This window comes from Vollenhovia emeryi, unplaced genomic scaffold (assembly GCF_000949405.1).
Source record: "Vollenhovia emeryi isolate VEMERY1.0 unplaced genomic scaffold, V.emery_V1.0 DF939146.1, whole genome shotgun sequence".
Lineage (NCBI taxonomy): Eukaryota > Metazoa > Arthropoda > Insecta > Hymenoptera > Formicidae > Vollenhovia > Vollenhovia emeryi.
In genome coordinates this window covers 1,472,500-1,488,216 of record NW_011967220.1, presented here as the reverse complement: position 1 = coordinate 1,488,216, position 15,717 = coordinate 1,472,500, and the positions used below count along the sequence as shown (strand labels likewise).

The following is a 15,717-nucleotide window of genomic DNA, read 5'->3' as shown; positions in this document are numbered from 1 at the left end:
ACTTGTTAAGTAATAATTAATAACATGTTAACTGGTGACCTTTTCCACATAAAATTTTTTAAGAGTCTCGAAAATTTTCAACAGTGGCAGTGAATTTTGGAACACAGCCAAAATAATATTATTTTTGGTTACTTAAAAAATCAATTTTAGAAACACTTTAAAGATAAGTAAAATAAAAATAAATTCATTGTGTAAATATAACATTATTTATAATATTTACTGATTAGGATAGGGACTAGTAAGAATATACATATAATCTTCTAAAGCCTTGTACCCACAATCCGAGAATTGTGTCCAAGTTCTAATTCTGAAAAATGTATAACCAATTATTTTCCGTAAAAATTGATTGGCTACATATTTCTCGAAACTAAAACTTGGACACAGTTCGTGGACACAAGGCTATATGCACTTTTGATTATTTTATTATGGCAGCACTGATGATTTTTAAAATGCTCTAACAATAGGCTTGTTTTCTGTTCCTACACTAGTGAACTAGTGCAATAAATTGGAGTAAGACAAGCATATTTTTTCTCATTCTAGCTTACTGCACTAGTTCACCAGTGCAGGAACAGAAAACAAACCCCATGTATGTATTGTACGTACGCTAGGAATCACTGATGCCTTACCATATGAATTTAGGCACAGGTAGGCATATGCATTTTCCATGTATGTATATAATATGCAAAGTGTATAAATGTGTCGATATGTGCACAAATTCATGTGGGAAGGCATCGGTGATTCCGTACGTATAATATGTACACTAGGAATCACCGATGCCTTCCCACGTGAATTTGTGCACATATCGACACATTTATACATTTTGCATATACATGGAAAATGTATATGTGGTTTACCTGTGCTTAGATTGATATGGGAAGGCATCAGCGATTCCTAGTGTACGTATATTGCGATATTATAGGTAGCACAGCCACAAAAGAAATGATAAAAATAAAAAACAAGCACATATATTTATTGAGTGCTATTTTTGTTGCTCACAAATTAGACAACGATAGATGTATAATTAGTTATCTTATCAAATCTGTTGTTCCAAAAGTTGGAACAACCGGCCCTAAATGTCTATTTCTACCAATGTAAATTAACTCTTATCTCGGTTTAACTGACTTTTTATCTCACTTCACTTGAAACTCTAAGAATAAAAGAAAGATAAAAGTGAGATTAAACCGAGCTTAAAGTTAATCTATATTGGTAGAAGTGGACATAAGACAAATAATATAGAGGTAAACATATTATAACTGTGTCGAACAGTTTCCTAAATAAGTGACGATCGTTTGTTTTTCCATTATAGTGATCACTGTCGCAGCATTTTTTAATCTTGTATGTACATTTCGTGACCAGAATAGCATTTATAACTGTTCGAAATGAATTCTAAAAAGAGCATCCGTCGAAAGTGTAAAGTTTAAAAAAATCTAAAAATTGCATAACTGTCAGATAAAATAATATCTCCATATAATACAGTTTTGTCTGAAGTATCCACTGTACTTGCGCGTGTTCTTTCGCGTTATACACATATCCACATTTATAATTAGACTAATATTAATAACACATATGTGTTTTAAACATCACACATTAAATAATAATAACAGACAGTGCAGGAGTGAAAAACGAATCTTGGACTACTTACTGTTGGGTACATCACTTTATAATCCAATTTATAAATCAACAGTTGCATATTTATTATACTTTTTATGAATACGATAACAGCAGTAATAAAATACAATATTGTAAGCTCAATATATAAATTACATGTTGAGGTGTTTACGCCCTATTGGCAGAAGTCAAGGCTGAAAGTGGTTGTGTGTCGGGAGCGGTTATACTGAATGCAGCTATAAATACATTAATAATCGTAATGAGAAAGACTCCCACTACGACGTAATTATTGATTCTTTGTGCACTGGGAGATTTTGACATGCCTTTGATGTCAAAACGGCCTTTGAAAATCAAACTAATCCCAACGGCGATCTAAAATCATTATAATAGTTCACAATTATTACGAAAGTGGTCCTACTATGGTATACCATTAATGTGATTGTGTCATTAAATTATTTTTACTTATTAATAAATATATTTGGCAGGGTATTACCTGTAATAAGAGACTGATGATAATCAAAATCATAATAAGATAAAACGTCGGGCTGCTTCGTTGATATTCAATGAGATATCTCAGTTGATTCGCATTAGCTGTTATGAGTGCAACGTCCATCATACCCTGCGCCACAGTTTTCTTAGCTGCATAGCTGTTAGCTTGTCTCGTGTTATAATTTTGGCCTTTCTTGTCTGTTGTATCCATGGCAGCCACTGGTTCTTTCACCACAATATTCTCTTGCACTTCCTCTGTAGTAGGTGCATACGGTGAATCGCCTAGCACAACACCTTCTACCTCTATTTTGGTCGAAGTGGGCCTGTCGTTCATTTTTCCGTCGCGATGTATTTTTTCTCCTCCGCGATTTTCCGTACATCAATTTACCCGTCTCTATTCCGAACTGATTGTATTCCGAACTGCGGAGATACAAGATTTCTATTAACAAAGAAAGTGTGTGGTGCAATCAGTTGAATATACGAGTACGTCGAGAGTATTTCATGCTTTTGATAGCGCGTGCACTTTCCTCTGTCCCTCGCATGCCACTCACATAAAGGACGTTGTCTTTCATAAGCATTATTTTTTTAATAATAGTTTAATTAATTTAAGGGCAATTTTTATTTGATGGAAATATCAAATCAGCATCAATAATGTTCGAATTATAAATAATCTCGTAAAAAGACAAAGTAAAAAAGTACGCTGAGTATGTGATAAACATTTTCAAGAATGCATTATTAAATATAAAATTAAGTGTTTAAAACTATATTGTAAACATGAAATCGATCTAATTAACTAAGTATTACTGGGACAAAACAAAGCTTCACATGTCGGATCGCATAATAATATACACATTTTCTACAAACACATTCACTTTTTATATCTCAACAATAAATCACAAATTTTAATGTTAAATATTATCTGCAATAATATAAATCTTCATATGCAATGATAAATATATGTATAATGAAACAAATATAAGTTTAGTAGATAATATTTAAATATACATAGGATACAATTTTATTGAAGCACTAATGAAATATTAATTATTAATTGTTTCTCTTTTATATATTCATAATAATATACATATAATAATCTTTGGAGACTTGATTAAATGCAACCCGGTCACGGTAACATTGATGATTTATTTTTATTTAAAATCCGTTTTACACATTTTCAAATTTGCAAATTTGCATCAAATAATACAGTTTTCTCACTTAGAGACAAATAAAACAAAATTCTATTGATTAAACGTATGTTATAGTATCTTCAAAAGTGTTTCTACGATTTAGGTTTGTTTTAACATCACTCGGTTATATTGGACTGATTGCATATCCACTTTGGACAGTTTTCGATTGTACACTTTTAAATATTTTTTATGCAGGTATATATATATACTTGGAATGGAATTTTTCACCTGTGTACAGTTTTTTAACAAGATTAAAATTTTTGTATCGTGAAAAGCAGTCATAAAACATACCCAATATTTTTAGTACGAATGTCATTATATTTGTTTTGCAAAAAATATGCATGCATTCCTAGCATTTAGTACTATATTACGTTACGTCTATATTTTTTTTATTTTTAAATCATTTATTAATATCCTTTAAAATACATACTGTATTTCTACAAAGTTTAATTATTAGCTATCTGCTGTTATCCACATTATGAAAAATTGCACTAACTGTATACATATCTATATATTCACAACAATAGATATTTTTCGTTGTACGTATCTTTGATCCCCCCCCTCTCTCTCTCTCTCTCTCACTCGCTCTTCGTTGGGCTTTTCCATTTTCCACTTTCTTTTTCTTTCTTGCTCCCTCTTTGCTGGTCTGTTTTATCTGTATCTTCGGAAATTATTACTAGCGTGCATGTACTGCAACGTTCACATACATTGGGTTTGTTTTCTGTTCCTGCACTGGTGAACTAGTGCAGTAAGCTAGAATGAGAAAAAATATGCTTGTCTTACTCCAATTTATTGCACTAGTTCACTAGTGTAGGAACAGAAAACAAGCCTATTGTAGAATTTTACTGTGTTACAGTATACGTTATATTTAACTGTCGACATTGTGAAAAGTTCTTGAGAAATACAATCGTTTTGTGTATGTGTTTGTGTGTGAGGACTGAAATTAAGAAACGTTTTTGTAAAAAAAATATTTTAGACTGTTGATCTATTTTCCAAGATATTTGCAGATTTAACTCGCGAAAGCTTGTTTGACGTAAGAATTTTAGATAAGTTTAGTTGCACCTCAATATATGTGCAGTGACCTAGCACGAAGTTAGTCGCTTATGCTTCCTAGTAAATACCAACTAACAGTTACATAACATCAATATTAATAATTTCTCACTCAACAATATACATGTAGGTAATATAACATATGTTATACATGACAGTTACATTGCTGAATAGGAAATTATAATATTGATTTTATGTAACTATTAGTTGGTGTTTACTGGGTTGGCATCAAGCGTCGTTACTGAACACTGCATCGCTTGATTAAAAACAGACTCTGAACGAATTAAATTTCAAAAAACTGAAAAGATTATAATATTTTTTAGTTAATTTTAAAGAAAATTTTGTAAAATTTTTATTTGAAATCAATTCTAAAATTGATTAATTAAAACTTGTGCTAAATGACAAATTGGCTCTAGTAAAAAATAGAAACTGTAAATTGCATTAACATTATGTAATTCATATAAATTTAAAAAATCGAGTTTTTTTTTAATAATTAATTGTGTACGCGCTTACGAATGTGTTCATGCGAGCGCACGTACACTTCAGTAAGCATAACATATTTACAATCTTATCTTAGATTGTATATTAAGACAGTCAATGATAAATTTGGAAAAAGTTTAAAACACATATTTGTTTTCTAAACAATTAATATACCTAGTTTTCGTTTGCATTATATCAACATCGAATACAGACTTTCGTATCGTGCTCACTATTCCTTGCCACTGTGCACTGACGTTTTGATAACAACACAATGGATGCGCGTATCTACGATTTGCGATGCTTTGTCTTAGGAGCAGTGATACCACGTATATAATATGATAAAAAATACGACAGCGTTTTGTGCCAAGTCATACGGTAGTCACACACTAACAGCAAAACGGATCATGTTACTAAACGCAAACGATTACGAGTACCTGCGAGGTACTTGAGATTATCAGATCTCGAACGCGGACAATCGAGTTCATAGACTTGATCAATATATTGACTTTTAATTACATCAAGAAAGTGTCTTTATTATAAATCTGCGTGCCTTACGAGCAAATATATTGCAATACAAATAATTAAAAATTTCTATTCAAGTTGATATTAAAGTAACAAGCAAATTCCAACGGATAGACGCACTTTCACCTAAATGGAAATGTGATAAAAATGATAATTATCGACATATTTAATTCAGTTTCAGAGTCATTGAACCCACGGTTACATATATAATGTTGTTGACAGAAATGTAATTTACATGCTGTTAGCAAGTTTAAAAATATAAAATTTTAATGTTGCTCATATACTCACGACATACTTTGACATGTACTTCCAGTCCGATTAACTATTAGACAATGCGATACATGAACCATAATGAAAGAATTTAAACTGAAGCAAAGATGATAAACCTTATCGTACTTCCTTGGAAACAGGAAACCACAACTTAGTGGTTTATAGAAACGGAAGAACAAATATTAATTGGTACTTTTAGCAAGTATATGTTAATTTTATTGTAATTCTTAACTACAAAACTATATAATATTGATTTGTCAAACTTGTAGTTTTAAATTTATAAATTTGTTAAAAAATAGTTTCACGCACGTCTGTTACTTTTAATTCCAATATAATTGATTTTATAATTTTTTAATCGTAACATGTGATTACAATAGAAAAACAAATTGAACGACTAGAATTAGTATTTGTCGACGTTACTAAAGCTCATTTGTAAAAATTATTGAGTCATGCTTCCAATCTCAATAATATGTAAAGCAATGTTCTTATGTAATATTTATTTTAATTTTTCTTAAACTTTTTAATCAGAAATCAAGCAAAATACTTCAAATAAAGATTATTTTATACATATCTTTATGTTATTATACTAATATACCGTTATATGTATCTTATAAATTTTTAATTTTATTTCAATCAATCTATAATTAATCTAACCAATATAAGAATGTTACTTAAATAATACACTAGTTTTATATATGAAATACTTTTTTACATGTTTAATGGTAAATTAAAATCATTTTTAAATCAAAATGAATAAAATTACAATAAAAATTATACAATAATAAATTATACAAAATCTTATAAGAATATCTTATCAAAATTTACCAAGGTATTCTTTAACTAATAGATAAGAGTTAAACTTCCTTAGTAAAAACTTAAATACTACATTATTATATTTCATAACTTAATCTTACGAATATGTATTAATAATAAAATTTTAATCTTATAAATAAATAACTCATAATTTTTACATGCTAAAATAAAATTTAGTTTAATTATCAAACTCACGTACAGAACATAAAGTTCTCTTTAATTATTCCCATTTAATTGAATAAAATTTTTTAATTTGCTCCTAAAATTATTAGAATGTACTTTTTAATTTATCATAACATTTACAAAAACATCATAAAGAATATATTTTGCAAAAGTAATATATTTTATATTATAATCTACAAAAAGAAATATAAATTAAGATTGTCCTCAATAATATTATGTCAAATAATGTAATGTACGGTAAATAATGTACTTAAAAAACATATTATTGAATCATATTTGCAGAAACTACATTTGTTACATCTTTAAATGCATCATTAATTGTATTCTTTATTTATGCGTATGTGCAACTTGAAATTTTTTTGTAATTTTATATTCTTATTTATTTATCAACAATATAAACTTAATTATTATTTTATATTATTATAATTTCTAATAATGAATAATATAAATACCCTTTCAGTTAATTCTATTATAATATAATAGTATATTCGGCCTGACAATTTCTGTAAATTAAATACACCAGTCAAACAATATATAATGTAAGTGTTAAAAAAATGTGGAGTTAGTTTGACTAATATGTGAAGTTGGGAATAAAGTACAATAAACTATAACATTTTGTCTTGTGACTAGGATTTCTCTCCAAGCAGCAAAAGTATATTTGATGCCTTGCATAGTCCCTCTGGCTTCTCTTTGTGAACTTCCATATGCGAAATCTATATCAGAGATAAGAATAAAACACATATGTATATTTAAAAGAACACAATTTGAAATAATCTAGAATTATTCAAACTATCAATCTACTTTGATAATCTAGAATAAAAACAAAATTAATTATCTATCCTATCTAAAGTGTTTATTATCTATCCTAATATAAAGCTACATATGCATAATATCCATTAATCCAAAAAGGAGTAGCTAGAAAAATGTTTTCTTAATAATGAAATGTAAAAATTAAAATATATAGTATTTGATTATAGGAGTGTTAAATAATATTAATATAAAATATAAATATAATTAATAATTTGTATATGTTGTATCAATAATGTAAATAATAAAATACAATTAAATAATGAGTGGGTTATAAAGATTATTGTAATAATTGATTAAAATATAAAGCAATTGCCAGACAGTTTAAATAAATCATCAAAAGTAATATTTAATAAAATCTTTATCAGTAGAATAGCACACTTAAAATAAACTGCCAAATCTTCAAGTATGCGAATAGTGACTAATTTTTAATTTTTCTTTCTGAAAGGTACAAAATTCTTTCATATAATAGATATAAGATAAAGTTATAGTTAATAGTTTATGTTAAGCAACAAAAAATTATTAAAAGATTTTGATGAAATTGCGAATAAGTGCAAAGAAAGATTTTAATTGTAAATCCCTGAAATTGGCAACACTGCGTGCCTGTTCTGATAATGATGAAACAGACTAACATAATATTGTTACCACTGCATTGAGACGGCCCAACTGTAAAATACTTTAAATTATATTTCAGTTGAATTGTTTTTTAATGAACTAGAAAATTTAGTTGCATTATTCTGTATTTTATTCTGTATTGTAAATTTTATATATTGTTAAGATTGAGGTATATTTTATATTCCAAGAGTAATGTAGAGTTAAAGACAGACACAGACTTGTGTATTCACATAGTGTATCATTGTTATATGTCAATATAGATGAGGAATGTTATTACATCTTTGCATGTCAATCATTTTTATAGAATAAAAAGATAAATTGTATCATATCATTAAAATAATATGCAATGATAATACAATACGCGTTTATTTTAGATTACTTTTAGATATTGCAAAAGAAAAACTAATGATACGGAAATAAGTTAAGAAGAAGAAAAGATATGAAAGAAGAACTAGTGTTGTTTAATAAGTGAAAAAATTTCTAACATCTTTTGGTAAAATCTTAAAGACATCTAAAAGACATTTCTAAGATATTATTTTAAAAGATGTCTTTTAAGCATTTACTTTTTAAATAAAACTATATAAAATTGCAATATTTTATAATTCAATCTATCATGATATTTACTATATAAAAATATGCACAAAATAAAAAATCAAATCACAAGTAAAATATCTATGTGAAATTTTCACATTTTATTTTATTTTGACCTAAAATATAAAACATTAATCAAAGTAATTGCTTACTCTTCTTAATACTTTTAAGCACAAAATAAAACTGTTTTATTTATATCAATCACTTTTATTAAATTGTATATAAAAGTATTAAAATAAAATCATCGGAAAGCAAATAAAAATATTATAGAATATAAAGTACACATATCGTAAATTATTGATGAGATTACGTTTATACTTTTATATGCAACATACCAAGCAAAATTGATTTATATAAAAATATATACATATACATTCTCAACTCCATGTGAAAAAATACAAAGATTTGACATCAACTTTAAGTCACCAACCCCTTAAAACAAGATACATTTTGTAAAGAGCTTGTTTGCTAAAATATTTAGTTTAAAAAATTAAATGCTTTAAATTCATTATTTCATGCTGTAAATATACAAGCATTTGCATATGCATGCATATACGTATGTATTATGCATATATACATATATGTATGATAATACACATATACATATATGATAATAATTTACGATCAAATGTAAAACAGTTAAAATCACTACTTATTTTTACGTTTGATCGATATTTATCAGTTACATAGACAGGACAAATGAGGGCAAAATTTTTACTATTACTTTTAGTTTTTCTACAAATACCAGATAATTTTATAATTATTATAACATTTATATAAAATAACAAGAATGAAGAATTAATTGACGCCAGTACACAATTAATCAATGTAGAAAAATTGCTAAACGACGCAACTGGCAAATTCTAACTAGAGAAATTTCTTAGAGAAATTGAGGCTCAGCTTTGCAGTAGTGGTCGAATTGGTGAGATGCCAGCCTAGAGTGTAAGGGAAGTCGAGGTTCAAAGGCTGAGATACTTTTCGCAATAAATTTCTCTAGTTAAAATATTATCTAGTTAAAATTTGCCAGTTGCATCGTCTAGCAATTTCTCCATATTGGTTAAAGAATGATGTTATTGTATTGTATTTAAATTTAGTGATTGCATAGATAATCCACAAAGCAACTTTTGTGCAAAAAAACTACTTCAAATTTTACTCAAATACATTGTAACTTTCTTCTTGTAAAATATTAGAATAGCAATAATTTGCCCTTACCTGCCCTATTCTTTGTATAATGCTTTTATTTTCAATTTTATCTAAATAACTCCTTTTAAGTATTTTTATCTAATTTTTATTCTTTTCATGACATTAAAACTTAATTCATTCGCACATAACTTTGTTAATCTATCAATAATATCTGTGATAAATAAATTTATCACAGTAGTATGTTATAGTCTTTTAATTAACTTTTTATCTGAAAGAATTATTAAGGTTTTTTAATATAAAAAATAAATACAGTAAAAGTGACACACAGTAGACTTGCATATGATTAAAATATATAGCACAAATTAACTTACCTGATTTAGTCATCCCATTCATCATCGGTGGTATCGCTAGTGGATTCTTCGCTTTCACTATGAATTGCACGAGATCGTTCAGCTAGAGCTCTAGATAATGCGTCGGCCAAACCACCACGAGGTGCAGGCAACGTGTTAGATTTTGCTTCATTTCGAACGGGTTTCAATTCTATGCCTTCACGTATCTGTCGTAGCAATTCTCCTCTTGAATCTTCAACCACTAATGGTGGTTTTATTTCTGCCTTATCAACTTTCTATAAAGTAAAATATTTATCAAATTATGTTTCCAATACAATTAAAACTAAGATTGAGATTGTTTAATTCCTTTTTTTTCAAGAAATTAATTTGAAAGATTTGTATATTTGTTCAGATAAAGATACATGTAAGTCTAGATATGTGGTTTATTACATCAAGTTGAATAAAAGTAACGAAACGTTTGTGACTTCGCGAAATCTTCATCAGTTATTAGATTTGATTAAGCCTTTTAAAATTAAAAAATTATTATGATTACACACTTAACTGCTAACTAAAAGTATACATTATACATAGTATATATACATAGTATCACATATTGCGTGTATAGCAATTCTGCAATGAATTAAAAAATAGAAAATCCAAAAAATTAGAAAGATTTTTCTATCATAGTTATGTAGTTTAATAAGAACTAAAACTCTAACAAAAATTGATAAATTTTTGGTCGCAAAAACAAATTGACTCTCAGTCAAAAATATCATCATGGACCACTCATGCTCATACATACCTTTAAAATTGTACCGCTTCTAATAGATTCCATGAGCATCGGTCTAAGATCAGCGACTGATTCCTCATTATTGTTATTAGTAACATTTGTGTTCGTTGTTGTGCTGTTGATGCTACTCAAGTCCGGTAAAGGTGGTGGAGGTGGAGGTGTGGGAATGTTTGTATTGATTTTCAAAGGAGTTGAAGGTGGAGGTGGAGGAGGAGGTGGAGGAAGAACCGGTGCTGATGTTATAGTTGGTGGAGGTGGTCTTGAGGGTAAGGTTCTGTGTACTGGTGGATTATTGGGAGAAGCATTTAGAGGTGCACTTGGAGGTAGGCTAGATGGCACACTTGATAATGCAGGAGATGCATTAAACCGATTTGGAGGTAAAGGTGGAGCAATGCGTGTTTGATGCTGAAACAGTACATATTTTTGTTATATATACATGTACATTATATTCATATTTTAACGTTATATCAGCATTTTACATTTATTAATGTAAAATATGCAAATATAAATATTATATCAATAAATGATGCAGTAACACAGTAAGTAATAAGTAATAAAAAGAAGAAATATATACATTTGTGTATGTATTTAAACGCGCGTATGAAGTCTGGTATAAAATATCTATTTGCTCCTATACCGGTAGATCTCATTAAACTGAACTAGAGAAAAGTCCTGTATCATTTTGCAAACCACATAAAATTTTGAATTATTGATTAATAAAGATCTGCGCATCAGCGTGTGTTCGCGCAACTGGGCGAGAAGAGTCGGCCTAGTAGTTACCATTGTTTATCTGCACGGCAAGGCATTGGAAGAAGTTTTTAAAACAACGGTTACGCATAACTGATACTGAATGTCGTTAGTATTTATATCGTTCTTTCCTATACTTTACACATAGCAATAGGAACCGTTGGGCCAGCTCTTTCGTCAAATCACACTCAAGCTGATTCACAGATCTTCATTATAAATTTCATAGAAAATTATTATTTATCAACTTGATAATATTTAATTGTTGTTAAAAATATGTGAACATTTCAGCTCTGCCTTGAGTCGTTGTCAGCAATATAATACAATTAAATAATAATTAATTCTTACATTCTCAGTTGAGCTAAAACGATGAATGCTTCTAAATTTAATGAACAAAATTCATTTACCTTAAAAGATTGGCATGTAATTTGACCAAGTAATTATAGTCTATAATGTGATCAAAGCTAAAGATAGCTATTCATAATTATGTTTACTTATTGTTAGTCAAATTATATTCCAATCCCCTAATGTAACTGCTTCTTGACCACTGAATCTAGAAACACTCATCGTTTTACTCAACTGAGAAATGAGAAGATGACAATTATTTAATTGTATTATATTGCTGAATATGACTCAAGGCAGAGCCAAATGTCCATGAACTGTTAACTGAAATTAAATATCGTTAATTTGATAACTTACACCAATAACCGTGTTTCATACTCTCATTCTCTATTTGCCATTTTGTTTGCATTATTGAGAGTCCTTAGCTAATTTATTTTGAGTTATAATTTGTTTAATAAAATTTGTAAACTATTTATACAGTAAAGAACAACAACATTGGATATTAATAAAGTTATAAACTAACATGACCAATAAATAAAAGACCAGAATAAAACTCACAGGTATTGTTCGTGCTGGAACAGGTGGGGGATATTCCTGCCTTTGTGGCAGTGCAGGAGGCTGATCACTATTTTTTGCATTGACCAATGGCCGAATATCCTCTTGCACTGCACTCATACCTCCGTTCCTTTCGATAAAATCATATATAAACTTCCGAGTGCCTTTATCTTGAAGTTCATGTTCCGAAACACCGGCATAGTCAAAAAATTGTTGCAATTCTGAATCTACAGAATCTAGTTCCAAACCCTTGTTATTAACATCCCATCCTAAGTGTGCCACATGTCTGCAAAAAGTTAAAAGTAATATCCATATACATTTAGATAACTAATAATATGACGCAAAATAAAATTAAAATCTGTACCTGAAATTAGAAGGAAGGCTAATATCATCCTTAGTCAACTTGCGCTTAAGATCTTGTTCATTTTTTTTCTTTTTAGTTTTGTACATTGAACTACTAGAAGCACTTCTATTAACGCCAACTGTATTAGGCGCGCCATTTGACAAATTATTCGACGAACCTGATGTGACAGTAAAGGGTAACAGGCTATTTTGATTCTTCCAAGGCATAGTGTTACTACCCTGCATTTCTTTCGCTCTCCTTTCTTGTCTTCTTTGACGTTTAGCATTTAATTTCCCAAGAAGTATATTTCTATTTAGAAAATTAAGATATGAAAAAAATTATTTTTCAAAATTATTCCATATCACACATATTTCTTTTATAATCAACTTGATGCACCTGTAATAACACTTTTTTTTTTAATTTTATTCATATTAACATACCTTAACGTAATAGCTTCGGTTTCACTCGCAAAATTAAATGCAGCCATACAATATTCTGCCTCAAATGTATGAAAATATGACATTGGCGCTTTATAATCCATCGAATTATAGATTTCATGTTCCCATAACATCATCTTCCTTTGCAAACAATATAATCGCAAGAAAAAACTGCGTCTTGGATTGTCTCTTATTAGGGTAATAATACCTGTATTCTTTTTAATCCAATCTTTGTGTAAGGGAGCTTCAGTCAAATATAATTGTATAACACCAGCTGCTAAACACTAAAACAGCAAATAAGCAATGTATACGTAATGGTTTAAATTATGAAAAGTAATAAAAAATAAATGTCCAATTAATTAAAATTATCGTAATTATGTAACTGTCTGGGCAAAACATGTTAACTGTTCTTTAATATACTTGTGTAAATAATATCATTTATATACAAGTTATAATTACTTCCTTGATATTATAACATTATTCCATTATATTTTCTAACTGCATTAAAATACATTTACTGTTTATACGAAGTTATATAAACACAAGTTTGGGGTTTCCATAAACAATATATTTTGTGTAAATATGTAAATCAAAGATTAAATAATATTTTGGATCTATTTACATATTTGAACGAAACAAAATAATACAGCTATTATGTAGAGGAAAGTCATCTATTATAAGGTTAGATTCTGATATGAGATAGCAGGTATTCAACGTCCAAATTCCATCATAAATCTTTTTTCGCAACGATTACACAATCACTTCTCCACTGAACAGATCTTACTCCAAGGGCAATAAATTCACGGTGGAATCCACAAATGACGTCTATTGATTTAGCAGAAACTCCGCTGTCTGACATTAAAAGCCTATCTCATGAAAGGGGACTTTCCTCCACATTATTAATCTTGGCTAAAAGAACTAAATTCTTTTCAACATAGGTATATCGTAATCTCTCAAATTTCACCCTCAATATATCAAATTGCATGAAACCAGCATTTCCTTTGTACATTACAAATTAAGTACATGCATTTTTGTAAATACATGACTATTTTTCTTTTCAATTTTTTTATAATATTGTTAATCTAATAGTGAATTCGGTTGCTTGCACTGGTGCGCACTGAGTGCGCACTAAGGCTTGTTTACAGTCAATTCTTATATTTCCGAAGCGTCTTAAATATTCTTGAAATATTTCGTAGCCAGTAAAACGATCTGTATAGCATCGATACGGATTGTTTTCTGGCTAAATCGCTTTGAACGTGCATTTAAGACAAAGTTAAGTATAAAAATTGACTGTAAACTGGCCTTGGTGTGCACTCGGTACGCACTAGTGCAAGCAACCGAATTCGCTATAGCTGTTACAACTATTCGTAAATCGAATCAATATGTTGATACAACAATCAATAGTCATTATCAAGATCATTATCAAGATATCGAGGATACTGATAACGCAAAAAAAAATTCTTTTCTGGCAAAGAAATATTACCTGGCATCGATTCCCTATCAGTTGGAAAACTTGGTCATTTTCCTCCGGCTTTAAGAGTATCGTGCCCCTATGCTTGTCCGTGTTGCCCGACTTCATGTTATCGTCAAACTAGGTTAGGATCGTCACGCAGATATTTAATCTAAGGCCGCGCCTATTTTTGCATCTATAATATTTCTTTCGTCATCATTACATCAACGTACGTTGATCCAACGCCCAACGGCATAATCGCACATATAGCAACGATACTGCCTCGACAGAGAGAAAAGAAAGAAGACCGAGAGATCCAAATACGTATAAATTATTCACGTAAGATTTGAAGTAATGAAACTCGCCCTGAATCTTTGATACTCTTCGACGACAAATACTCTCACGTCGATATATAAGTCCAACGGGAGAAACTCAACTCAAGATAACAACGACATTGCCTATCTATCCGGTTCAACGTTTCGCATTTCTCCGTTTCTTCATGTGACGCACCCTCGCACGCAAGATCAAGGGTCGACAGGAGTGACAAGAGTAGACAGGAATGACGAGCGAACTCCGAATACAGACTCCGAATTAATATTGCGAGACCCCACGTGGCAACAATGCGAAATTCTGGCTTTCAGAATGACCAATCTGAGAAATATATTCTAAAGCCCGTATCAGACCACGGACATAAGGTCCGTTTGCATCGCATGCGCTTTAACGTGCTCCTATTTGCCCCAACGACCAATACCGTTATTTTTTAAAGCCTCGTCTACATAGAAGTCGTAAAGTCGTAGTCGTACGGCTAGGTCTACATAGGATGTAGTAAGTCGTGTCGGAAGAAATTGACCAATCACAGTTCATTATTCTCCTTAGGGTACTATTACATTTGTCGTACGACAAATTTTTCAAGCGTGTCGATTGACCGCTGAATAGAAACTTTCTAGATACTCGAGAATTTTACTATCC

At 29.7% G+C, this 15,717-nt stretch overlaps 2 protein-coding genes across 10 annotated transcripts; both read right to left on the bottom strand.

Moving 5' to 3' along the window:
* Nucleotides 1-1,288: 1,288 nt before the first annotated feature.
* Nucleotides 1,289-5,759, bottom strand: LOC105566216 (ninjurin-1-like). 7 transcript variants are annotated; one of them, XM_012020049.1, is made up of 3 exons: nucleotides 5,625-5,759; nucleotides 2,102-2,536; nucleotides 1,289-1,980 (listed from the first exon to the last, which is right to left on the bottom strand). In XM_012020049.1, exons 2-3 carry the CDS (start codon nucleotides 2,429-2,431, stop codon nucleotides 1,777-1,779), a joined length of 534 nt encoding a protein of 177 aa, XP_011875439.1. In that variant the 5' UTR covers nucleotides 2,432-2,536; nucleotides 5,625-5,759; the 3' UTR covers nucleotides 1,289-1,776. The 7 variants fall into 7 exon arrangements, with proteins under 7 accessions (XP_011875439.1, XP_011875435.1, XP_011875441.1 ...); XM_012020045.1 differs by having other exon boundaries at nucleotides 2,102-2,517; XM_012020051.1 differs by having other exon boundaries at nucleotides 5,632-5,759.
* Nucleotides 5,760-7,051: 1,292 nt separating this feature from the next.
* On the bottom strand, nucleotides 7,052-15,395 carry LOC105566217 (neural Wiskott-Aldrich syndrome protein). Of its 3 annotated transcripts, XM_012020054.1 has the most exons (8): nucleotides 15,114-15,395; nucleotides 14,782-14,944; nucleotides 13,302-13,582; nucleotides 12,883-13,170; nucleotides 12,522-12,804; nucleotides 10,890-11,282; nucleotides 10,130-10,383; nucleotides 7,052-7,315 (listed from the first exon to the last, which is right to left on the bottom strand). In XM_012020054.1, exons 2-7 carry the CDS (start codon nucleotides 14,875-14,877, stop codon nucleotides 10,135-10,137), a joined length of 1,590 nt encoding a protein of 529 aa, XP_011875444.1. In that variant the 5' UTR covers nucleotides 14,878-14,944; nucleotides 15,114-15,395; the 3' UTR covers nucleotides 7,052-7,315; nucleotides 10,130-10,134. The 3 variants fall into 3 exon arrangements, with proteins under 3 accessions (XP_011875444.1, XP_011875442.1, XP_011875443.1); XM_012020052.1 differs by having other exon boundaries at nucleotides 14,782-15,395; XM_012020053.1 differs by lacking the exon at nucleotides 7,052-7,315 and adding an exon at nucleotides 10,008-10,026 and having other exon boundaries at nucleotides 14,782-15,395.
* Between the last annotated feature and the right edge of the window lie 322 nt (nucleotides 15,396-15,717).

Bases quoted from the DNA above. Each gene is read 5' to 3' on its own strand.
- LOC105566216 (XM_012020049.1), bottom strand. From the start codon at position 2,431: ATGAACGACAGGCCCACTTCGACCAAAATAGAGGTAGAAGGTGTTGTG. The intron at 1,981-2,101 runs GTAATACCCTGC...TAATGATTTTAG, and splicing joins TCATCAGTCTCTTATTACAG to ATCGCCGTTGGGATTAGTTT.
- LOC105566217 (XM_012020052.1), bottom strand. From the start codon at position 14,877: ATGAAGTCGGGCAACACGGACAAGCATAGGGGCACGATACTCTTAAAG. The intron at 12,805-12,882 runs GTACAGATTTTA...AACTTTTTGCAG, and splicing joins AGCCTTCCTTCTAATTTCAG to ACATGTGGCACACTTAGGAT. The intron at 10,384-10,889 runs GTATGTATGAGC...TTTACTTTATAG, and splicing joins GAAGCGGTACAATTTTAAAG to AAAGTTGATAAGGCAGAAAT.